At 38.7% G+C, this 25,586-nt stretch overlaps 1 protein-coding gene across 9 annotated transcripts in view; it reads left to right on the top strand.

Annotated features, from left to right (window-relative positions):
- Positions 1-25,586, top strand: part of GREB1L (GREB1 like retinoic acid receptor coactivator) — a 128,656-nt gene that overhangs the window by 54,867 nt on the left and 48,203 nt on the right. For 5 of the 9 annotated variants that reach the window (XM_056483778.1, XM_056483777.1, XM_056483773.1 and 2 more), the window contains exons 2-5: positions 802-905; positions 15,466-15,637; positions 15,912-16,109; positions 23,189-23,365. In XM_056483778.1, coding sequence (XP_056339753.1) covers positions 15,469-15,637; positions 15,912-16,109; positions 23,189-23,365 — 544 coding nt within the window. In that variant the 5' untranslated portion in view covers positions 802-905; positions 15,466-15,468. The remainder of the gene's footprint in view (positions 1-801; positions 906-15,465; positions 15,638-15,911; positions 16,110-23,188; positions 23,366-25,586) is intronic. The other 4 variants (XM_056483776.1, XM_056483775.1, XM_056483772.1 and 1 more) reach the window with 2 other exon arrangements.

Genomic DNA, 25,586 nt, shown 5'->3' with positions numbered 1-25,586 from the left:
TAAAACCTGGAGTTTGAATTCTGCGTGTACAGCTCCATTCTGGTTTTGCCAGCAGGCCTGTGCCTGCAGTCCCAGCTTTAAGCCTTAAAATCCCATTTGTGAGCACCAGGGAAAATTCCTTTAAATCTTTTGACAAAATGTGGCCTATTACTAGTGAGAAACCAAGCCAGTTTGTCTGCCTAAGAAAGTCTTGTCAAAGTCCACTCAATGATAACTTAATTTAAAGCCTTTCCTGATGTTAATCAGTGTTCTGTACAGCCCTAGGTATTTTAGGAGTTACTCATTTGCTTGCTGCTTACTAGACATTTTTTGCAATTCCTTGGGGTATTTCAGGTGTATTTTCTTCTATAAAATACACTTGAATATTTTTATGGAAAGTTAGGTAGGAGAGCAACCAGTTAATTCTGATTTCATTTTGAACATTGATCTCCAGGGTAGATAACTGCTCCCCCATTTAGTTTGTGTCTTTATGATTAGTAAAAGAATTACTTCTGCATTATCATATCCTTTTCTGCAACAGTTAATTTTATCATATTAATATGATAAATTTCTTATCTGTCATATAGTGACTAAAGCACAAAAACGTGCAAATTCTAAGTTTGTACTTCTGGTAGAATATAGAGAAGCAACCAAGCACTTTCAGCCAAGTATTTCTCTAAAGGAAAATGTGCTTTTAAAAATCATTGGTCCTCCTTTCTTCACTCTAGATGAGATTTCCACAGGAAGGGCTTTTTGTTTCGTTGTAAACAATATGCTGGCATGAGTCATTCTGATTTTTTTTTCTCCCTTTTTATTTTTCAGGTGTTCAGGAGTTTTAAACAACTTTGCAGCAAGGCTTCACAAACTCTTAGCTGCATCCTTTAATCATGACTGCATTTCAAATAGGTTAAAAGGAATCTGAGAAGGTATTGTACTTGCCTTTCCTAATAGACAGTAAATTGTATGTTTGTGATCAGCATCTCTGCTTTCATTTCCATTGATTGCATTTTAGGAGCAGTGTGAACTTGAAGTAATGATTTTATTTTTGCTTCAGGCATGTAAAATGTCCAAGTTCTTAAAAAAAATCATAAAATCCAATTCATATAATCAAAAAGCCTTCAACAGAGGGCTGATTTGTGCTTCCATTTTTTTCTTCTGTACCCACAATGAGGTCAACTTCATTATTTAATGACAGTTCTTTTGAAGCTGTAACAATCCTCTTCTGCTGTTTTACTTAGAGGCTCTGCAAATACCTAAGCAACTAGCTAAATATATGTTTTATGCACTTGGAGGGTGAATGTTTGTTTGTTTATTTGTCCTCTCAAAGGGCTTAAAACAAATGGGAAGAAGAATGCAGATCTTTGTAATGATTGGGATAGATTTGTGCTTCCAACTGAGATTCTCACACGTCTTTTTTTCCCCCCTGACTTCTGAGAGGGGGGAGGCTTGCCTCAGCACACAATATTGGGCTCACATAGTTTCTTGTTGCATTTAAATAGCCAGTGTCCCCAGAAGGCTGGAGATCTATTCCTGCTTTATGACCTGTTGTATCCCTGGGGGCAAGGGCAGCCCTGAGCTGAGCAAGGGGGTCATGGCCACAGCCCAGGTTCTGAGTGGCCCTTCTGGGCTCCCAAAAACCTGCCTGCAGGAACATTCTGCTTGGCAACATCTGGAACGTGGTATAAATCTGGAAGAGGGGGGAACCTCTAGGATTTTGCTTTTGCCAGGTGCTAGGAGGAAGCAACATTAGCCTTTTTGGTGGGGGGGAGGCAGATTCTGTGGCCCTGAAGTTAGGCTGAACAATTGCAGAGGTCAAAGGACAGCTGAGTGCGGTCAATGAGACACCCTGGGGTGTATTTTGTTACTTAGTAAAAGGAGCAGCATCCTAAAACCCTAAAGGATTCTCTTGAAAATCTGTGTTGTGAAAAGGTTTTATGAGTCTGATGGCAAAAAGTGCTGATTTAGCTAAGGAATGCTTGCTTTTGTGTAAATGAAAGGCTAATCCTTACCAAATGTTGGCAGCTATTATAGAGCAGTCAATGCAGGTCTGAAAGGACAGTTAGAGTAGAAGTGTACTTTGGGATCCCAAATGTTTATCATTTTAATGGTTCTGTAACTGAAAAGATTTCTGAAAGTTTCACCCTTTATCCTAAAATTTAAACTAGGAACAAAATATCTGAAAAAGGAATAAGTAACTCATCACTTATAATTTAAAAAACTGTTCATAAGGGAGCTATGCCTGCCTGGTTATTCTATATTCCCTGACAAATTTGCTTTAGATTTTCAGGGCACTGCCTGGCTTAAAGTGTAATTTCATTTAATCTGCTAACACTTATTAATTGGCTGAAAAAAAAGTGTGGGGTTTTTTTCTGGTCTTGAGTAATTTTTTCTGTTCTTGTTTCAATGCTCATGAGAAAAAAAATAAAGAAGGTTTGGAGCAATTAATTCCTATAATTTGTTTAGCATTATCTTTCTGTAAAAGGACAGCTTATTAACACTTAACATTTGTCATAGAAACAGATAAGAAATCAATGTCAGAGCCAAGACCTTGTAAATAACCCGAAAGGAAATGTAATAATGGCTGTCTTCACCACAGAGGTGGTGGGGGAAGGACTGGGCATGTGGCAGAGAAGGTTCAGTGCTTTTTGTTTTCCTTTGGAAGGGGGGGTTGCTGCAAGGCACGACCCAGGGCCCCTGACTCGCTGGCACTGCTGCCTTATGCAAACACTGTGGCTGTATCAGGAAGAAAAAGGTACTTGGGAGCCAGGGGTGGTGTTTTTATAGTGAGCAGCCTGGGGTTTCATCGTGATCTTTGGAAGAACTCTGTAAAAAGAGCGGAAAAGAATAAACTGCCTAATTTTCAAAAGGCGGGGAAAGCGAACAGAGAATTTGACAAGTCGGTTTGGTTTAATTTTGAAAGAAACCTCCTGGCAAAATGCAGCTCTTTGGGGAGTTTAATTTTTAAACTCCTCAGAAGTACTCCATGCAGATGCTTAGCATTGATTTGTGTCAAGGTTAAGGCGCCTTTAAACAAATAAAGTTGGGAGTGGATAAACCTACTAAAATACAAATCGCCTATTAAACACAGAAGATGTTTGTAGAGCATTCAGGTTGCCACAAAACTGACACATGTCCTGAAATTCTCCTGATAACCCCTTCTAAACTCATCAGGAAATGATGGCATGTGTTTGAGGGGTACACAAGGGAGCAGCCAGAGAGGATAGAGATGGAAGGTCAGGCCTTAGCTTTGACTTTCTAGGCTTCAGTTTCAAGCTTTTGCAATAGGGTGATGGCAGATGAAGAAAGGATTAAGTGATTTATTTATCAATGGAGATTGGTCTGGCTTTTGCTGTAGGAATTCAGTGAGAGGTCTGAGACTATTTTCAGCTTTATCCCTACAGACAATAACTATCACATTTTACATGTATATCTATGTGGAATTAAGTGCTATACCTGTATAATTAAACTGCTTAGAGGAGTACATATTTGTACTGTAATGTTAATTTTGTTTGTAACTTCAGAATTTAACTACTCAGAGTATGTAAAATAGATTTAGATGTGTTCCTTTAGTTTTTTTTCTTGTCTACTGGAGAAAATTGTTCTGTGTTTATAAGCTGTTTATTTCTCAGGTTTTTTTTTTTTTTTTAAGCAGATTTTAGCCTACAGTGAGGATTTTATGCACAGTATTTATATTCTACTATTGCAACAGTCACAGAAAAATATTTTGAGCAGTAGTTTCTTGACTGTCAGGATTTACTGGAAGTTTTATATGCATGTCAACAAGAATGCATAGAACCTGTAAATATTCTGTGTTGCTGACTCATTAAACCATAATAGTGGCCTTGGGAATCAAGATTGCCTGTGCTAGTATGTTTATGTTGCATGTAAATTAAGATCAGCCTGTAAACACCATTAAGATTTTGGGGAGAAAAGTAGAGAAGCACATCTAATGCCTCCAACAAGTCAAATATTTTATTTTAATTTTTTTTTCATGTAAGACATAGACACCCCTCCCCTCCAGTTTATCATAGACTGATGAGTTGCATTACAGAACAATATAAGCATTAGAAATTGAAAATTATTTCCTTCTCCTATTAAGTGCTAATAGTATGTGATTTGAATTTTTGGATTTCTATTTTGAGTAAAGATAGAGGTGGGGGTTTTTTTCCTAGACCTAAATGGCATTATATAAATGTCATTTGTGGACATTTATCCCACAGATATCTTTTGAGATTCCTAAGTATCTAGAAAAGGTAGTTTGAATGTCAAAACTCTTCTTTTTTAGCCATATCCCTGGATATGGTGTTCAAGTGTTGTTCTATTGCTTGCCTGTTTCTTGCAAATTTCATCCTGACTAAAATCTGGGATATTGCAGACAGACCAACAGTGATGTGCATCTTTGATCTCAAACAGGGTTGCCTCTGGTAATTTCAAAGATTCTGGACGGAACTTTGTTTATTTTACAGAAGAATTTGTGGTATTCTGGGGAGGGGAGAAAGTAGAGTCAGCTTTGACACATGACAAACACATGTTGTGGAAAAGGAAGAGCTCTACAAAGCACTCTGTACTTGGAAGTTCATTTCCACTAAAATTATCTCTTGAGAAATTTGGACACAGCTTCTCACCAGTGGGAAGTTTGCAAAAAGTGTCTGAATGATATTAAATTGACATTACTTGTGGATTTAAGCTGATTGTCATGGTTTTTACCTATAGAGGGTCTTCTTGCCTGTTCAGAGCATTGTTTTCTTGCATAGAATGGCCATGAAAGCAGCTGGTTTTGCTGTGTTGATCTTTCCTTGTCTCTGCATCATGGGCTAAAAGTGACTTCAGAAATGTTAGATATGCCTGCCTCTCTATCTAGTGGCTACATGGGAGCTCTAGATAAGAAAAATCTTGTTTGTTCCTTTCTAAGACATACTTTGAATCCAAAAGAGCAGAAGCATGATCATCTTGACTTATTTGAAAATGGTACTCTTGGAAGAACTGTGCAGGTACATGCTCTGGAGGAACTTGACAAACATTTTGACACAACTCTCTGTGAAAGAAGAGGTGCCCAATTCCACCTTTGCTGGTTCCTTTTTAGGGATGACCAAGCCTTGTAAAACAGTGGAGAACTCTTGTTCAGGCTTGCCTGTTTTCAAACTGGGCTCAGAAAGAAAAACAGTCCTTTTTCAGAGGGTATGAGGAGCCAACAACTTACCTGACCTTCTATCCAAGTGCATTAGTGAAGGCTAGTTTAATTACTTCAGGCTGACTTTATTGCTTCTTGATTGAATTTTATTTCTCAATCCAGAAATCTGTGTTAAGGATTCTTTTAATAACCTGTCTGAAGAAGGAGAGGAACAAAACTTGATGGTGCTTTTGGCAGAATTATGCACTTTACAAATGAAGAAGAAGGGGGAAATGCCATGTGTGAGTCACTTGGATGCAGAGTATTATCCTTTGTACACAGTCATAGGCATGCTACAGACACTTTTTCTTTTTTTAATTGGTAACCCTGCAATTACTTTCAAGTTGCATATTTGAAGAAGTGCCATGGTACATCTCCAGCTCTGCCAACTTCAGGGGGGAAAAAGTTTGCTTGCAGCAAAGGAAAGGATGAAGTCAACAAAGTTGTACTCCAATGCTTTATTTTTAGCCTGTTGCAGCTGTCAGAAACCAGAACATGCATCAGATAAGATGAATACTATGGAAAAAGAAAGTATTAAGTGGGTATTTGTGAAGAATTGGGTCATCTTTGTTTGGAAAGTTTTTAAGAGCCAATGTAATTTGTATTGCCATTATGCCTATTATTCAGAAAGTTTTATTTTTATTAGTGTCAGTTCATATGTGTTTTGAGAACTGAGAACTTTCAGAACCATTAATGTCTCTGCAAAATGAATAGTGAGTTGTTTATATAGCTTGGTAATAAAAATGTATTTGCTTCTCCTATTTAGCAGCACTTTCACATGAAAGAAAACTTCAAAAAAAAAGAAAGAAAAGAAAATGGAGGAAAACATTTTTATTGTAGATATACATATCTAAAATAATCTATTAAGGATTTTCTTTTTAATTATGTACAGTCTGATGTAGGGATGTATCAGAATGGATCACATTTTTGCTTCTATTTTCTTAATAGTGAATTTCTTTGCTGTTTTCCTATCAAGTAGTGTCATCTTGGTGAGCAGCCTTTAAAAATGTCAAGCAGAAGTCCCTATCCAAATGATCCCTTCTGCCTGCAAGGAATAAATAGCATAAACTAATGATCCCTTCTGCCTGCAATGAATAAATAGCATAAACTGTGATGTTTAAGACTTAAAATTTTGTAGCTCAGTGGCCTAAGAATTTACAATAATTTACATACAGGGTTGGCTAAGCCATATTTCACAGTCCTACTCCACAGTCCTATTGAAGGCAATACCAAGCAGGTGAATATGTACTTACAGTGCTGAGTTCTGAAGGCAGATCAGAACTGGTGTAGAGAGAACTTGCAGGGAAAAAATTAAATACAAACAAGCTGAGCAAATTCAGTGGTTGGAAATTACTTCATTATCATTGGCTTCATACAGTGGTCTTTGTTAGTTCAGTTGTGTTGAAGGGTTGGTCACAAAATCCATTGATGAGGCATTGGAAGTATGCCTGGGATTGTAGGTGAAGTGCTCAGCTCCCAGGTGCCCAGTCCTAAAGTGCTTAATAGATGGTCATCCCTTTCATTTTCACCAGCAATACCAGCTGAGATGCCATTGTGATTGCTTCTTTTTATGGCATTACATGGCTCTTGAGAAACATTGGTGACTTTGCCTTTCAATTTCTCAGGGTAGAAGCAACTGGAAAAAAAAACCCAAAAAACAACCAAAAACATAATTCATAAAAGTCAGCAATTAGTGATAATGACCAGCATAAAATTGGTGACAAACACAGACTTGTGTTTATTTAGAAAGACTATTCACTGAGCTTCCCAGTTATGGTATTTTTTTTTATGGTGGAATATAACAGACAGTTCTCTTGAAATGAACATTAAATCTTCATTAGAAACAAAGCTTTAAATTAACTGGTACATCTGGAAAGATAGTTTACTTCATAGATTTTTGTAATAAATAGATTTATTACAATAGATACATAAATAGATTTTATATCTCTAATGCTCCTGAATAGTTTGTTTTAATTGATAATTACTAAATACAGTTATTAGCTAGTAACTTGCAATAAGATCTGTGTATTAATGGAATATATGTTGTTAGTGAATGAGTAACTTATGTATATATATAGCTTATGACTGAACACTTATGTATATGAACACTTATGTATATAAAAATAATGAAGTTTCAATTAAAATACTCTGGCTTTGGGAACAGTTTCTGATTTTGAATGCATTTCTTGAACAAATTAATGCTTATTTTATTATGTTAATTGCTTACATATGATATTAATTTTATCTGCTGTGTTACTAAGAGTGGTAGCTAAATGAATTCATAGAATCATACAGTGGGTTGAGTTGGAAGGGACCATCAAGACCATCTAGTTCCAACCCCAGCCTCAGCACCCTCACAGTGAAGAATTTCTTCCTAACACTTACTGTAAATCTGTCTTCTTTCAGTTTAAAGCCATTTCCCCTTGTTCTGTCGCTCCTTGCCCTTGTCAAAAGTGCCTCTCCAGCTTCCTCCTAGGCACTGGAGGTCTGCCTGGAGCTTTCTCTTCTCCAGGCTGAGCAGCCTCAACCCTCACAGCCTTTTCTCACACAAGAGGTGCTCCAGCCCTCTAATCATATTCATGGCTGTCCTCTGGACCTGCTCCAGCAGGTTTACATGATTCTTAGTATTCCCCAGAGCTGGATGCAGCACTGCAGGTGGGGTCTCACCAGAGCAGAGCAGAGGGGCAGAATCCCCTCCCTTGGCTGGCCGGCCACGCTGCTTTTGACAGAGCTCAGGATGGGGGTGGCTTCTGGGCTGCAAGTGCACATGGCTGGGTCATGTTGCTCTTCTTGTCAGCCAACATCCCCAAGTCCTTCTCCTCAGGGCTGCTCTCAATCTGTTCCTTATTCAGCCTGTTTTTATGCCTGGGGTTGTCCCAGCCAGGTGCAGGACCTTCATGAAGTTTTTATGGAACCCCCTCCCAAGCTTGTGAGGTTCCTCCACATGGGATCCCTTCTCACCACTCTTCCCTTTGTAGAAGATTACCAAGTTTCCTGGAACAATTTGTCCCTAGTGAAGCTGTGTTGGCTGTCACCAATCACCTCCTTATTTTCCAAGAGCTTTAGCAGAGATTCCAGGAGGATCTGCTTCATGATCCTGTCGGGCACAGAGGTGATTCAGACACATAACTGACTGTGCAAACACACCAGGTTGTTAAAGAATGAATTGTAATTCGTGTCTGCAACTAATTGTAAAATTAAAATTACACAGCAAAAACACCCCTTGATCCTATAGCTAGGATTAAACATCATTGCTGATTTGATTGTGTTGCACTGGCCTCAATAATGTGGTTAATAGTCCTGTTGATTTAGGACAGAAGATCTAAGTGGGGAAAGCTATGTATGAGCATGCATGTTTTAAAGAAGCAGGCTGAGATTTTCAAAAGTGCTCCTTTGTGATTTATTTGTGCCATCCCTGCCACGACTGTGTGAGCATATACTCCTTTTAAAATAATGAAGTCTTTTAACAATACCTAAACTTCAAAATCAAAAGCAATGTTTGAAGGATAACATTTTTTTCCTACCTGAAGGGTTTTCTATTGAAAGAGAAGCCTATCCCTTTTGTTAAAGGTGCATAGTAATGTTCCTTTTCCCATGTATACTGTGAAAGGTCCCTGCAGCATAAAAGGATTTGCTTCATCTTCTACAAATTTAATTAGAAAACCCTACAAAACCTCTGCAGTAACTTATTTGCTAACTTCATAACATCATTTGAAAATACTCCAAAAGCTTTGCAGTCAGAGTAGTCTAAAGCCACATAATTAACTCCTGAAAGCTTTTATATATGTTCCTTCATCTGCTTATTGCATCTGTTTTTTGAGGAAATGGCATCCAATCAAGCTTGGAACATGCTTAATCTGAAATCACCTCAGTCCTCACTAGAGGAATGTGTTGGTGCACTGACTGCATGAATTTTCCTCTCACTGTGTTGTAAGAGTTTAACCTATCTAGAATGCAGCATTTTTTTTCCTGAGTGGGAGCCATAACCTGGAGCAAAGTAAAGCCATTGCCATTTTGTAAAACTTGACTTGAGCCCAGCTTGCAGAGACTTCTGTGCCTCTCAGTGTATTCTGTGTTTGATCGTGGTTGTAAACTGTTCTTTGTGTGCACAGCTCTGTGGATAACACTGTTAAAAAGAGCTAAAGAAACATTTCAAACTTTAGGTGAAGGAGATGGGATGGTGTTTAAGTTGCTGATTCTTGGTGGGTTTTGCCAGCCTCAGTGTTACATCTCTGCTGGTTCACTCTGTGAAGCTGAAAATTCCCAGGTCACCGAATTTCTAAAACTGCAATTCAGACCTAATTTTTGCAGCACTTGGGGGTGATTTGAAGTTGATAGCTTAACACATATAAGTTCTACTAAGTAACACCATCCTGCATCCAGGTGTTAATTTTATCTTTAGTATGTTTATTGTTTTGTGAGCTGTTCCTGAGGACTGTAGGAATAGTCTTGGGGTGGAAGGGATGGAGCAGTAAGGGCATAGCAGCCTCCATATTAAGACCATTTGTGATTTGCTTTCTGTTTGATGTTGAGGGGAAACAGCTGCCCTCTTCCACCATCCTGCATGTAGCTCTGTGGTATGTGCATTTTTCTGTCTCTGTCCAAGGAATTGTCCAAATCCCAGATAATCTGATGCAATACTCCAAGTACAGATACCATTAATTGAGCATTAAGAGAAATAACCTCATCAGGAAAAAATATGGTACTGGATGCAAACAATATTTTATTAAAAATAAAATGAAAAACAAAGATGAGTGGAAACTGTACTGTGAAAGGCATTGTGAATGACTTATTTATCTGTCATTTGCTACATAAGATTGTAAGCTCTTTTACAGCTGATGAAGACAAAACAGGATGAGACTCTCAAGACCTTGAAAAGACTGTGAGGTGGGGGAAGAAAGGGATCTTATAGTGGTTATGAAGTAAGGCTTCCACTCCACCTTTCAATCTTATTTTGAGTCACACATGAGTCTTCCCCACTGAATGCTGCAGTTGATGCTGTACATAGACTTCTGACTTTGACGTCTGCACTTTTAATGAGTGTATATATTTGTTATTGTCATTATTACCCAACATTCTTTCTGCTGTATGCATGTTCAGGGTACATCCTAATGATGCTCTAATGGTAAAAAATAATACTCCCAGGACATGACTAAGAATGATGTAAACAATCAAAAACACTAGCTGTACCTGAAACAACCAGTTCAGTTATTCTGCAGCACAAATAGATGCCTGGTCTCTCTTTTCCTGAGATAACCCTTTGAGATACAGAAGCTGTGCTGGGCCTGGCAATGCCTTTGTGGAGGAACTTGCTTTCTTTCCCTTTGAAGAGAAACTTTTCTGTGGGGTAGGCCAGATCAGAAGCCAGATTATGTGTTTTGGAGAACACAATTACATTATTAGGTTAAACACAAAGTAAGGACTTGATAGAGCTGACTTAATGGAGGGTGTTTGCATCAGATTCATCATTCCCTATCAGGTAATTGTGAAATTGCTTTAAGCCATAACAACAACACTCACCCCCTCCCTCATCCTCCAGTTCGGTTCCTCTCCTTTAAAGTCTCTGGGGTCATGACCCACCTGGAGGCCAAATATGTGGTATCTGGTGTACTGAATGATCTGATTATATTTTTACTAGCAGAGCCTTCAACTCAGTGTGCAGTTCTGGCTCCCAAGAGTTATTGAGTAATGATCCACTTTTCAGAGGTGACTTTCTTTTTTTTTTAAATGTAAAAAAGCATAGTCACCTTTTTTTTCTATCTGAAAGTGGGCAGTGTTTACTGTACTTACACACTGCTAGACCTGGGCTCTGGTTTTTCTCAAACATCCCATGCCATGTTTCTGCACAGATCTTTTGAAACCTGGGTGACCACATGAAACAAGATTATTTGCTTGAATTGACAAGGTCTTTTTGTAAGTTCAGCTTCTGGGTTTGAAAGAGTGATGAGTCCTTCACCACACAGTTAAGTGAGGCAGTGTTAAAATCAATTCCCTTTGAAATTTTGCTTTTGTTATTTCCATTTCTATCTGCTTTGATAGAAGCTCAGGTAATTGTAGTTTTGCTTTTCACAGTGAATGCCAGTATTGATTGTTTTATTAAAAGCTATAGCAATAATCCTTCTTTACCTGTGATCAGGTTAGAGGAATTTCAGAATTGCCTTTTTCATGTGTTTCTGCAAGGAGACATTGAAATGGGAGGGCTGCCCTCCAGCTCTGTTGCAAGGCAGTTCTCACTCCAGCAAATCTCATGGTTTATAGTTCAATGATGGGCCACTGCAATGACAACTTGAAGTGGGTTTAGGAAATTTGCTTTGTAAAAGCACAGCAGCAATGGAGATGTGTTGGGTGGTGCCTTAGTATTTGAGTATCTGAGAAGAACCCTGAGAGTGACAGAGCCTGGGGATGTGGGTGATCTAAATTTTAGGAAATTCCCGAATGTTTTCATGTTTTCTTTCAGATTTAATTTTGAAATTATTCAATTCTGATAATGTCTTCTAATCCCCATAATAAATTTTAAGGAAATTAAATAAAATTCATCTGTGTGCAGTGGGAAAGTTGCTGAGGAAGAGGGGAAGCCTTAGAAGGACTGTTGCCAAATTGAACCTCCTTCCTTGGTAAGATGTGGGGAAGGAAAAAGTATAGTAGGTAAATACACACACACTTTGCACATACTAACATTCTACAGAGTTCAATCCAAAACAGACCTCCAAAGGTTGCCAAGAGAAGAAGGCAACTTAAGAATTTCACTGGTATCCATCCAGTGGTGCAGGTAAAATGAAAGGTGAGGGCTGGAATACTGAATTAGAGATGTGCAGATTGCTCATTGCTGGGACTCTAACCAGCTCTGTGCTGAGCTAGCTACAAGTAGTGGGCATGTAGGAATTGAAATAATTATTTACCCTCTCATCAAACCTCCTGCCCTTTGGAAACCTCTCTGTGCACACAGGTGGCTCCAGCAGAGTTCTGAGCTGTGTTGCTGGGTGTGGGACAATGGACACGAGGGTGAGCCCTGAAGTGCCAGAGCTGGCAGCATAAAAACAGGTTTGTGAGTTCAGGGAGGAGCTCCTGCATCAAGTCCAGCTCTGTTTTCTCTCAGTCTCTGTGTCAGATCAGCTCAAATGAGCTCAACAATGGAATGTCTTTCCCACATCCTCTTGAGCTCACTGATGCATCAGAAGGGCAGAATTTTAAGAAAACCTTGTTTTAATTTTATTATAGAAAGCAGGAGGGGTTGGTTTGTTTTATTTTCACCAAATGACCTCATTCGTGACTGTTGGATAGACATATTATTTGGGTAACCTTTTGAGTTATGTTAAATCATTGGCTTTGGTCGTATTTAAATGCAGATATGTGTCTTAATAAGAGAAATGTTCTTTGGTTTTGGTGGTTTGCATCAATTTATTTTTCCTCCAGGCTCTGCTGCCTCCTCAAGCCCCCTCAGCACACTTGAGCCCATTTAAAGCACGTTTTCCTCTGCTGCTGCTGAGTGTGCTTGCTGGAGGCTGCCTCCCATTTACACTGTCAGGAGGAAAATTAACCATTTCCTAATTGCACCAGGCATTTAGGGGTAAAATCAAGTGCGGAAACACTAAGGAGTTACTCCTGAATTGGTGCTCCTGGCTTTTGGGGAGGCTGGATCAAGATGGCACAACCTGAACCAGGCAGTAGCTCTCTCTTGGAGGGTCTTGCCACCTCCTGTCCCCTGCAGAAGGAAAAGCCCTTGCTCTCCCCTCCCCAGCTCTATTGAACTCCAAATGAGGCCCAGCTGCCCTAATGGCCCCAGGCAGTGTTAGGAAATCAGCTGCCCCATGCTGTTCTCCAGGGCTCCCAGCTCCTCAGCTGCAGCCCAGCAGGACCTGCAGCCACTCTGCCCCCTGGTACCTCTGCTTGCCCCATCTTGCACAAGCACATCCCTTTCTCATCCTTTCCTCATCCCTTCCTCATCCCTCCTGCTCTGCTTCCACGCTGCAGGGACCAGAACTCACACCAGCTGTGCTTCCTGAGCTGTTCTTTACTTGGCATTTCCACCAGTGTTGTTTTCTCTTGGCAAGCTGGAAACATCCTCTGGTGACATTAACCAGCTTTCTCAGGTCAATCTGTGACAATCTCCATTCACAGGCAAGTCTCCTTGTAGAGGTGCCAGGGAAGCAAATTTAATTGCCAGCATTTTTGCTCTGTGTGTGCTATTCTTTATTAATAGCTTCCCATCAAAATTAAAGTAGTTGTCATAGATTTTATACAACAGGTAGGCTGTAGAAAACATGGAGAATGAACAGACTTCAGGGAGGTGCTGTGGGAATTGCAAATTTTCTGATTCATGAAGATTGATTCATTTTCATTATGGTATTTTAACTAAAGTCTTTTAATTTGAATACATTCCTGAAATCTTACCTTAAGTACATCATCCCTGACATAAATAGCAGAGAAATTAAATTGTGTTGCATGAAATTTAATAATAGTCTGTCATGATGTCACTTTGTATTTATGGATGTATCATCACTGATGATGTAAAATCAGTATTTCAGACACATAGCTGATTTCCATCAATTCTTTTTGTCAAAGGCATCTGACAGGCTTTAGTTTACTGCTTCAGTGTAACTTTGTAGTTGTGTGTTTGTACACACTCCCTGCCATTTCCAAATGTAATGAAATATATAGAAGAGAAAAGAGAATCTACTTATCTTAGGTATTTCACTGCTGAAATAGCAGAATTTGTCAGGTTAAGAAATGTTTTTTTTATCTAGCATTGTCTCTGGTTGGGGTAGAGAAGTGTAGTTGCCACAGAGTGTTTTAAAAGCCAGTCTAAATCAGAGATGGAGAATTATTTTCCCAAAGCTGCATGAAGTCTCTGATCAAGGAACTGACCTTCTCTCCCAGATTGGAGGTGAATAATTTGATTTGTTTCACACCTGTGTAGCCAGTAGTGTAGTAATAATTAGTTCTTGGGTATTTGTCTGCACCAGCAGACCTCAAAGGCTGCTGGAAGTGCCTGTCATGATTATTGCCCTTTTACAGGTGGCCCTGAGGACCTTGAGCAACCCAGTGATAAAGCAGGAGTGGAACTGGAGGTTTTCAAAATGTCAGCTTATCTTCTTGGCCAAGGTCTCACCTGTTTTTAGGGCTAGGTGACATCTAGTGAGGGGAAGTACAAAGATAATGTTATAAGGTTTTATACTTTTGTGCCTGTTGATTTTACTGGAGAAAACTTTTCTCCGTTGAAATAAATGTCTCTGAAAGTTCAGTCTTGTGTTCTGAGTATTGGAAAATGTTAGATTGCTGTTTCTTTGGAGCAAATGTCATTTGGTATAATGATCTAGCAAAGTGGAAAAGTTCATATTTCAGTGAGTCTCCCTTAGCTCATTTTAAAACCTTCCATGGCCACCCTGTTGCTAAATGTTTGAATTTAAGAGTCTGTATCCTGGTGCTGGGTGCACAAATATAACAGTCTCTGGGCTGTGTGATGCCATCCAAGGAGAAGAAATGATCTACAGGTCTGTTTGTGCTTGAATATTTAATTAAGTTCCTAAGTTTGTCATCAGTAGAAACAGAAATATTAATTGTTAAAGCAGATATTTAAATGGTTGCTATCACTCTATGAGTATAAAGCATAATTTCAAATAAAGACATTTCAGTGCATTTGCTGCATGTGGTTTAGAAGTTATTTATTTCTCTCTTTTTTATGTATATCTTCTGTTATAAGAGATCTGTTATTAGATCCTTTGATAGGTCTGACTACATGTAAATCGCAGTATTACATGGAAGACAGGAGGTGAAGAGATTCTGAAAAGACAGAAACTGACCTTCCATGTAGTTTCAGTTAATGTGAGCAAGAGAAAAAATGCAAGTTATTGGATGTCTTCATGTAAAGTTTTTAATGGCATACATACAAGTGAAAAATTGTGTAAATGCACTCTTTTACAAAAACTGACGAAGCCCAACTTGATTTTTAAATTTTTTTTTGTTAAGTGCCCTTCTGTATTCTACCCTGAATATTCTAAAAAAAACCCCAAATAACAATGAATTTATCAACCCACCATTAATATTTTTATACCAGGCAGGTTCTTGAGGCTGTTGAGAGGCCATGTAAGCAGAAGATACAGAGCCATGTGTAGGAAACAAGCTAAAAGCTTAGTGGAACAGAAGGATGCAGTCTGCCAGATTGAGAGAGAAACATGAATGTGCAGTGCTAGTCAGAGATGTTGTTTCCACAGCATATTTTCTTGCTGTGGTGGTTGTAGGGTCTTTGTCTTTATTTGTAAATTCTCTGTGCATGGATGTTCCCATCTCCTTACCAGCTGTTTCCTTTGTGTTTTTAGATCATGGGGAATTCATATGCAGGGCAATTAAAATCTGCCCGTTTCGAAGAAGCTCTTCATAACTCCATAGAAGCTTCCCTGAGATGTAGCAGCGTTGTCCCACGGCCAATCTTCTCTCAGCTGTACCTGGATCCTGACCAGCCTCCGTTCCTGCCGGAAGGTAACCATGAAAGTATGGCACATTCCACTTGTTTTTCTGGGTGTGTGAAGGGTGGGGTGTTTTTCACTAAAAAAAATAAATAGCAAAAACTGCACAGCAGTTCCTTGCATGACAAAATCTTGGGTATCATTAAGGGGAAAGAATGGCATGCTGGTTATTTTAAAAGGAGATAGTTGTTGTATTAGAAGTTGGTGAAAAGTTCAATTTGCTGTTTAAATTTTAATTTTCTACATTATTTTTATTTTTGCTGTATTTCACTATTTTTTTTTCTATTTTTATTCTTCAGATGTGAAGCCAAAGGTCGAAGAGTTGGATAAAGAGTTAGTACATCGCTATTCACAAAATGGAAACCTGGACTTTTCTACCAACCAAACTGTTAATGAAATGGAAGATGAGGAAGAGGATGAAGACATGTCAGATTCAAGTAGTCCACCAATCCCATACTCACAAAAACCTGCCCCAGAAGGGTCTTGCACTACTGATGGTTGGTATCCCTTTTTTTGTACTATCTTCACAACTGATTCTTATGACAGGGTGCACTCTCTACAGTTCCAATTCCTTGAAGTCTGACAATACAGTTTATAGTCAAAGCCTTAGCTCTGACAAAATATGGATTAGAAGGAGTTGTTTGAGGATATAAACTTTAAAGTATCATTTAGAAGCAGTCAAGGACTGGCTGTGGCACTTCATTAGTTTCTGAAAGCCCTTTTTTGTCCGTGGCTTTTATTGATTCACTGTCCTCAAAGAGGTTACCTTAGTTGGCATCAGTATGACTGGTTCTCAGTCTATCCCTAAATGATTCTCAGAAACATTGGCAAAGCTGGATTTAGTTGCTTCCATGGGCAGAAGGAAGAGTTTGGAGAAAGAAAATGGGGAGAACACTTAGTGTACTTTCTGTGCTGAGGTGATGAGAAGGTTGGTGGTAGAAGCTTGTCAGTTTTGTCATCCCTGTGTGCCTGCTGGCTATTGCTTCCTTACCCTCAGCTGTCCAAATTTGTTGTTGCTCAAGATGAGCAAAGTTGTTGACCATACTATATATTTGTTTTGGTTTAAATGTGTTAAGAAAAGAATCAGGTCATTATGCATGCACCTACCTACTTAGCCAAAGAAACATTGATGTGATTGGTTCATCTTACCCCAAAATTGTTCTATTCTGAAGGTTTACCTTCCTCGAAAAAGGAAGATCTACTTATATTTATTAGATGTACTTCTTGTTAAAACATCTCCCTGCTGGCTTCAGACACCTGAAAACAAGAACTGTTCCCACCAGGTCCAAATGCCTTTCTTTACATTTTATTAGATATCCTCCTGAATCATGGAATTCCTTGTGCACAGTTCATCAAAAGCTGTCATTTGTAAAATGGTTTTGTACCTTACTGAAGTATCTGGTTATATGAAGTGACAGAAGTAAGAACCAATCACTGGTAATTCTTTGATATTTTTGGGGGATGTTTGTGACATGTGTTGTCATCTTTGCCTTTTCCACTTCCAAATGCAGCTCACAAAAGCATGTTTACCTCTGTAACAGCATACTGCCCATTCCCTGTAGCACAAAGAACAGAAGGGCTGGCTGGATGCTGTAAAAAGATGGGGAATATCTCTGGGAGAATTTGTTACTCACACAGAAGTGTGGTTTTCTGGTCTTTGAAGGCTTGTAAATTTGAAGGAGGGAAGGAGAAAGTATAAAATTATGTATTCCTAGGTAAGTGTTCTCAGTTGAGGACAAGTATCAATAAATTCTGCAGAATCTCCTGTGGAGAGCAGGAGAAGTAAATTTTTCAGTTCACATATTATATGTATGTAATACTAAAATTCTTAGTGTGTCCTGGAAAAACTTGACCTTTCAGGGGCAGTTTTGTGTTTTGATTTTTATCCGTAAGACTTTAATGATCAAAGCACTGTATAAGAAAGTTTTGTTGTGTTACATCTTGCACAATTTTAGGGTTTTTCATTACTCATTTTTAAGTTTACCATTCTGAGTTTACAAAATCTGCCTTACTTTGAGCTGTTCTCAAGGAACTGTTTTAAGATAGCACTGTTTTTGTGTCTGGAAGAGGAAAGGAAAACTGATTTATTTTTTTCCCCAAATACTTTTGGTGATCTGTTAGGACAGTTTTACATAATTGTTTAAAATGCCCTGGTTCCCAAACCTTCACACTGCAGACCATATCTCAACAAGATATTAATCTGGTAGCTCATCTTTCATCTCATGAGTATGCCTTCCAGAGATGTAAGACAGGATCACTGCCATTGTTTGCATCCCTTATCTTAGTTATTTAATTGCAAAGGTAAATAACATTACGAAGATGTTAAACAATACTAATAGACCATTTGAACTCACTGTGTTTGGATACTTTAAATTAAGCATGTATTCAATTGCTTATCCAAGAGCAAAATATTGGTACTAGAACCTGCAGTTCATAGCTCTGCTTGCTATAAAACCTGTTTCCCACCTTTTGGATCAGGTGGGATGTAATCTTTTTCCCTTTAAGGTATTTGTGCAGTTTGCTTTTCCTGAATTCAGGATGTGTGCCATAGCCATCATATTGTTTTCTGTGGTGACTTGTTCTTTTATTCAGATGCATTTGTCAATCATATGGGTGTAGAAGGTAGATCTTAAGGCCTTTAGTTGTCAGCTAAAAAAAAATAAGTGCCTTGCAGGTGAGTTTGTTGGAGATTCTTTCTCAGCTGGTTGTAGTATTGGATCTCTTAACTCTCTCCTCAGCCCGTTGGAAAGATCAACTGCATTTGCCACTGAGCCTTGCTATTAGTCATGAAAGTAATATATGACTAATAGCTTATTTTCAGGGGCTTTGAGGGGGGACTTTTTTTTTCCTGCTCAACACAAATTTTTGTAACTAAAACTTCCATTAAAATAGAGTTTCAACAAAAATTAGTTACTTGTTTTCATACAAGTACCTCAAATAGGCACCAAAATTCTTGCATTAGCAAGGAGCTGTTCTGAACCACTTGCTTGTTTGCTGTAGCTTTAAAAGAGGCTGCTTCTAATTTGTGGAATAACATTCTATGCAAGCTGTGGGAAACACAATAGTATCACCTTTCTTTTGTTAGCAAATCCTCAATTTACCTGATGCTTAAAGAAAGGCCAAGGTAGTTTCAGAAGCAATTAGGTAAGCAGGTACTTAACACCTGATCAGTTACTGTGAGGTTACAATAGTGAATGACAGTGACCCCTAATTCATATGTAATTCCTGGAAGCTAATTCCTTATGCAAATACCCCATTTATTACAGTGCAACAAGGGGCTGGTACCCCACATGGAAACTACTTATTCTTACAGTGAGGAAAGGGAAGATAGCTACAGGTTTCATTTTAAAGAAGATTCTAGCACTTGTAGTCATTGACAGCCGCGGGGATACATTTTCAGGGAGATGGGGCTGGATTACTTTAAATGAAGTGATGTTGGAGAATGCAAATATGCTTCTCAGAAGCAAAAACTAGTGAATTTTCTTTCAAAGAAATGAAGATGTCTGTAAATGCTGTTAATATTTTAATTTTTCGGTGACTGCTCCTGGTATTTGCAAATATTTAATCGAAATATACATGCCTGTTCTTTATTTAAAACAAAGCTGAGATCCTGTGAGAACATGTTGGTTTTCTGTATTTTTTTGTAGTTCAGCAGTTCAGCTTTGGACTTCTGCTTTTTATAATTCAATGTCGATAAAAGATTTCACAAAGAGAAGTTGATTTGGTTCACTGACTCATATTTTCTTCTCTTTGCACTTAGATTTTCATGAAAGGTACACAAGTAAATTAAAGTGCCATTCTTCTTTAGAGGAAATGCTTTACTGCTGTTTGACATAGAAATGTAGGTGCCAGCACAATTATAAATGAATAGCTATGAAATGTAAATGGATTGTAATTGTTCTAAGTCTTAGACACTGACAGCACAAGTTCATCTAGTACTGAGACATTATGTCTTGTCTTTCCTAATGTGGAAATTATTATTTCTAACAGGTAATTAATTACCAATGCAAAAATCATGCAAAACAGAAAAGAAAATAAGGTTGGGGTCTGTGTGGTGCTTACTAGTTAGAAAAAGACAATGTAATAGAGGGTTAATCCTCCCTTCATCTCCCCACAGTGAGTTACTCACTTCCAAATCAATGTGTTTTGGGTGGAATTTCCTCATTCAGTTTCAAAAAGCAGCAGAAACTTAAAAGAGTGCTTTTCAGCCCTAAAAGTCAGGGGAAAGAAGGATGATGAAGGGCTCTTGAAGTACACCATCTGCATGTCTTTGAAGGAAAATTCAAACCTTTTCCTGCACAGAAGCAGATTTGCATCCTCTGCATCTCTCCTGATGGAAGTAAATCTCCTGATGGAAGTAAATCTTAGCTGTACCTGGCCAGGCTCTGCAGCCCTCCCTGCTTCTCCTGTGGCAGCTGTTCAGTGAGCAGGAAAAAAGCTCATGGAGGCTTGAGGGTCTGTGCTGCCTCTCTCACTGCCCACCCATTGGGATCCCTTCCCCTCTGCAGGAGGGGAGCCAGAGGAAACCATTTGGTATCAGCCCTGTTTATTATCTCACCACCTCTGAAAACGAGGTTTTGGCAGTCTGCTGTGAGCTCTGAGCTGGCAGCTGCTTTCTGCCCTTGCTGGCAGAGGGGTAGAGATTATAAAGGTAGTGAATTTTTCAACAAGATTTGTGAAGTTCAGGAGCTGGTTGGGTGACATCGGTGTCCCCAAACTTAATTCCCCTGGGGCAGCAAAGTAATTCTAGCTCTCTCACAGGCTGAACATCCCAGAGGCATGTGCTGGTCAGCCAGTCTGCACATGCATACCTCTCTGATCCACAGATGTCGCCAGGCAAAGCACAGGAGGATGCCAGAGGAGATTGTGAGAGGAGGGAGAAGAGGAGCCTGCAAGGGGTCTGGAAGCACTGGATAAGTAGGAGATGATGCTGGGGGTAAATTGTAGGAATTGTTTGCAGATTAGATAGGATGCAGCATTTCTACAGTCCAGTCCTACATATGCTAAATGGTGGGAAATATTAAGTATATAAAGATTTACAGCCTCTCAGGTAAGAGGCTGCTGTTCCCATGATAGCAGGCCATTACTGAATTGTATTTGTAAACTTGTTAAGATGATGTTTTGTAGGGTTCTGCTGTAGCTTCTCCCTTGGGGACTGATGCAGAATGGTGACACACAGCTGCTCAAAGCATAGCTGAAGTTGTTTTCCTCGTCGCCCAGATAAAGCTGAGTCTTTTCTTTCACCTGGGATGTTGTGGAACACTGCTTCACTTCACTGGGACATCAAAACCCTCAAGCACTCCACGGGGCTCAAAGCTTCCCATAAGATATTCACCCGTCTCCATGTTGTGTGCTCCTTCAGAGAGCAAGTCTGTATTGACACACAGCAGCACTGACTTCCTTGTGCTGGTATTGCTGTTGCTAGCAATTCCTTCAAAAGCCTCTTGTTGGTCACCATTTGTGCTTCTGGACATTTCCAGAACATATTTAGGTAGAGACCAGGCTTGAAGCTAGTTGTGTAAAAGACAGGTTTAAATCTGTGTTGAAATCTTACTGCACTTGCTGTTTCATAATCCTTATCTACAGATTTCCTGTTTGCCCACATAGTCAGCAGTGGGTAATTTTTCTATTCTAAATCTAGATTTCTAAGCATGTCAGCTACTCAAATTTCACTGAATGCCTAAATATTTAAGGTCAGTTTTGAAAATTCTGGATATAATACCCAGGTGGCATAAACATTTAAATAACAAATTTTATTTTGGATGTAAGGGACTTTTCCTCTGGGTTTATCTGAGACTGTTTCTAAATTACATCAAAAAGTCTAGCTAATACTTAGTCTGGTGCCTGGCTTTCTATTTGACTAAGATCAATATGTTTTTAGAGAACATGCCTTAAGAAGAATTTAACACATTAAAATCAAGTGGCACCTGATCAGAAAATAACTAATTGTACTTCAAGTATACAGATTTAATATTTCTCTCCTAAAACGTATGTAAGTTTTTCTTGGTAAGTTGTTGATATAGTCCAGTGATTGATACATGAAAACTTTAGGTGCTGCATTTCAATTCATTGCCTGGAAAAAGGTGTGTGTGAGGAGTGAATCCAAGCTGGCTTTGGAGCTGCTGCTGAATTGAGATGAACTGAAGAAACCATTCAGCCAAAAGCTGGTTCAGCACATTGTGGGTGTAGGCACAAGACTGAACCTGTATGAACTCTGTTTTCAGCAAGCCGCTGCTTGTGAGGAAATTCATGCAAGCTGATTCTGAGCATTCCACTTTACACATGCTCTGTGCTTCCTACAGTTCTGAGACAAACCAAAACCCATTAACTTCCATCATTTTTGCTGAGGTTGCTATAGGTTTTTGTCACTGGGGCAAAGAGCACAGACATATGTATCAGTAATGGCTGAGGTAGCTTTTGGTTAAACTGTGATCACATTGTGTTACCAGATGCTTAGACAATGTCTTCAGGATTTTTTCTTCTTCCTTAAAATTTCTGTGACAATTAAGGACTACATGAATAATATTTTAAATCAAATGTAAGTAATAGGTAGTGATAGCTGAAGTCTTAATAGCTATTGCAGTAATTTCAAATTTCACAGCAATCTTGATTCTTGTGATTATGAATTTCTTTATTTGTTTTATTTAGCCTGGACACTGCTCTGGGTTGCCTTGCAGTGCTTTCTGTGTGACCCAGCCTGCTACCTGCTCACTGCAGGGCATAGAACAGCAGAAACTCTCTCAGGTCCCCATTTTTGCACACTTCTGCTGCTTTAGCCCTACATTGATAAGAAGCCCAAGAAGCAGTGTTATGTCCTTATTTTGTGTGCATAGGTGTATTTGAGTGGGGAAAAAACTTAATTGGGGACTTGAAAGTCATGCAGTCCACTGAGACTTCAAGAGACTCAGCTGGAGACTTAGGGAAAACATGATTCATACCATTTACTGGTCTAAAAGCAGTAAATTATTAATTTGCTGGATTTTCTAGAATGTGTATAGATTTTTAAATTAATTAATTAGTAATAAATTAAATTAATTATTTTAATGCAAAAAATAATTTTTAGTAGCCACTACTAAACTTTTGTCATCAATTTTTATCCTTCTTTTTTATTACTTAATGGATTTTGTGTATCATTCCTAGCCTTCTACAAGCAACAAAGACAAAATTGTTTCTCTTGAAAAAACTGTAAACTAAAGTTTGGCAAAGAAAAAATAATCTCTTGTTTTAAGAGTTGTTTTGTGTTATTAAATCAAGCTTATCCTCTTATTTTGATTGTTTTGAAAAATTGGGTTTCGGAGCCATTTGATGTCTAATGTTTGGCCACTTAAATTTCTTCTGTGCCTGTATATGTTCAGCATATTTAAAACAATGTTATCTATTGCCTCTGAAAAACCCTCAGCTCGTGGTTCTGATGAGATGCTATCTCAGTTTCCTCTATTTCCCTTAAAAAGGATATATTGAAACCCCAGTTACAGCATCAAGTTGCGAAGCCCATTTGCTTTTTGTTACTGATAAAACAAAGAAAATTAAATGAATTCTTTTGAAGAGCTATCATTTGTTTTGCTTTATTTTGTAGGTTTTTGTCAAGCAGGCAAGGATTTACGGTTAGTATCACTGTGCATGGAGCAAATTGATATCCCAGCAGGCTTCCTGCTAGTAGGAGCCAAATCTCCCAACCTTCCTGAGCACATTCTAGTCTGTGCTGTTGACAAGAGGTTTTTGCCAGATGATCATGGAAAAAATGCACTTTTAGGTAAGATATCTTTTTTCCTTTGTGCCATAATAATTCAGAGAAAAAAAAAAAAAAAGCCAGTTGAAAATCATCTAATGTCATTTCAGATAATAACCTTCTATTAGAAATATGTTGAGGAGAGGAGTGATTTCATTAAATCAAATCTGTAGATGAACCTGCCTTAAAAGCCCATTTTAAAACAAGTCCCTGATTCCACAATTAACTACAATTGAATCTCCTAGATTTCTGTGTGGGCAGAAGTCAATTGCAGCCCTGGCATTCTAGATGGGAACTACCCATATACTCTTTATCTCTGCTGGAGCTTACAGCATTTTCATTTAAGAAGAAATATGCTCATGCAAGTATTGAAAATTAAATGTATAATTTTTATTTGGTTTTTTTTATTAAGAGATGATTTCTGCCCTTGGCTTCACCAGGATCATTGTTCCAGTAGAAATTCTGGGACCAGTTTGCTTCCCAAAACCCAATACAGGGATATCCCTCCTCCTTTTCCACTTATGTCATAATATGTTACATTTATGAAGTTAAAAATTTTAAAACAACAATGTCTCTTGGTAATTGAAGGCAGGCCTATGTGCACCTAGATTTTCTGCCTGGATCACAACTGGTACACATTTTAACAGGATAGCAGAAGTGATTTAATGTGTTTTGGCTCCTTTAGCCTGTTTGGAATTTACTCTCTCATTTCTCCCTCCAGTCATTGTTCTGCCTAGGATATATTCAGAAAGACCTTTCATCAGGAAAGAAATAATAACAAAGGATAAACACCCTGATTTAACTGCATTGCTCAAATTCTGGTCCAGACCAGCAATATGTTGTGTAACTATTGGAAACAGCTTTGTTTTGTGCTTTAATGTTACCTCTCCATTAAATCCATTTAATATGCTACTGCACACTGTAAACCTTTGGGCCTAAGGCAGAAATGCCCCTGGCCTGAGGTAGATTGAGGCTGTGGTGTGCTGTGCCCTTGCTGGCTATGGCTGGGGATGTGGGATAATGGGATACTCTGTGTACACTTCAGATTCAGAGGGGCTTCTCCCCTGCTAAGCAGGGGAAGTGTCAGGAGTTGACCAGTAAAAACTATCTGATAGACAGGCAGATGGTGTTTAAGCATGATTTAATGTGGTACTGCCTGTCTTTGTTGGTAAGGCTGCCCCCCATCCCAGCTTTGTATCCATCCATCCATCATCTCTGGTCTCATTTGGTGATGAGCCTGGTGACTCACGTCTCTGGCACTGTGGGTGTGCTGGAGTGCCTCAAGGCTTCTGTAACAGCAAAGAACTGACTCAGTAGCTCTGTGAGACCCTGGTTACTCTTTCTGAAAACTGGAGATGCACCAGTAGATCCTGTGGGCTGCAAGGGAGCAGGGAAAGAATGATTCATTCCAAGGAAAAACAGGAATGAAGAGATTTGCATCTTGGCATCCTTGTCCAAGCTGATAATGAGGCAAAGTAAGGCTAAAGACAATGGATTAATTATTAAGAGTTTTATGAATAAGGCATTTTGTCAAAAACACTGAATATCTTTGTCATAAACCTGTTAATTTGGCTGACAGGTGATTGTAGGAACCAGCATCCTGCAAGGTGTTTGTCATTGTGGAAAATAGTAGCAAGAATGAAAAATTTATTCTCTTATAGATCTTGAACTAATTAGTAAATGGAAAAAAACCCCAAACAAACAAAAATAAAGCATGTCCACTAGGTATGAATCTGCTAGCACTTTTATAAATCATTATTGATATTCCATAGAAAATCTGTTTCATTAAGGGTTGAAAGCAATTCAGAGACAAGTGACATGACAAGTAAGACAGGAGGGCTTAATTGTTCAGCATTAGATAATAGAGGGCTGATTCAAACTACAAAGATTTTGAGGCAGACCCATTTCAGAACATGCCCTCTGCTTTGTTCTATGAAATGTTAGACTGGTGCCATCATTATGCCAGATTCCCATTAACATAGCTATGAATGGCACTGGAAATCAAGGCTGCTTATAATTCTTAGTCTGGATCGTATCCTCCAGACCTCAACTCAAAACTTCACCACTTTCTCTGAAACCTTGTTGGAAACGTTGCAGAAAAACAGCCTTTGTCCCTAAATTTGTTACTTTCTTGAGAAGCTGTAGGTTTTTTAAACTATTCTGAAGCATTCCTGACTTTGACTGGGTAAATCTTGACATCAAGGGATTGTTTTCAAGACTTGAATAGAATGTAATGTTCAGCTTA

This window comes from Oenanthe melanoleuca, chromosome 2 (assembly GCF_029582105.1).
Source record: "Oenanthe melanoleuca isolate GR-GAL-2019-014 chromosome 2, OMel1.0, whole genome shotgun sequence".
Classification (NCBI taxonomy): domain Eukaryota; kingdom Metazoa; phylum Chordata; class Aves; order Passeriformes; family Muscicapidae; genus Oenanthe; species Oenanthe melanoleuca.
Note: the sequence above shows the minus strand (reverse complement) of the source record. Positions and strands in the feature narration are given on the sequence as shown.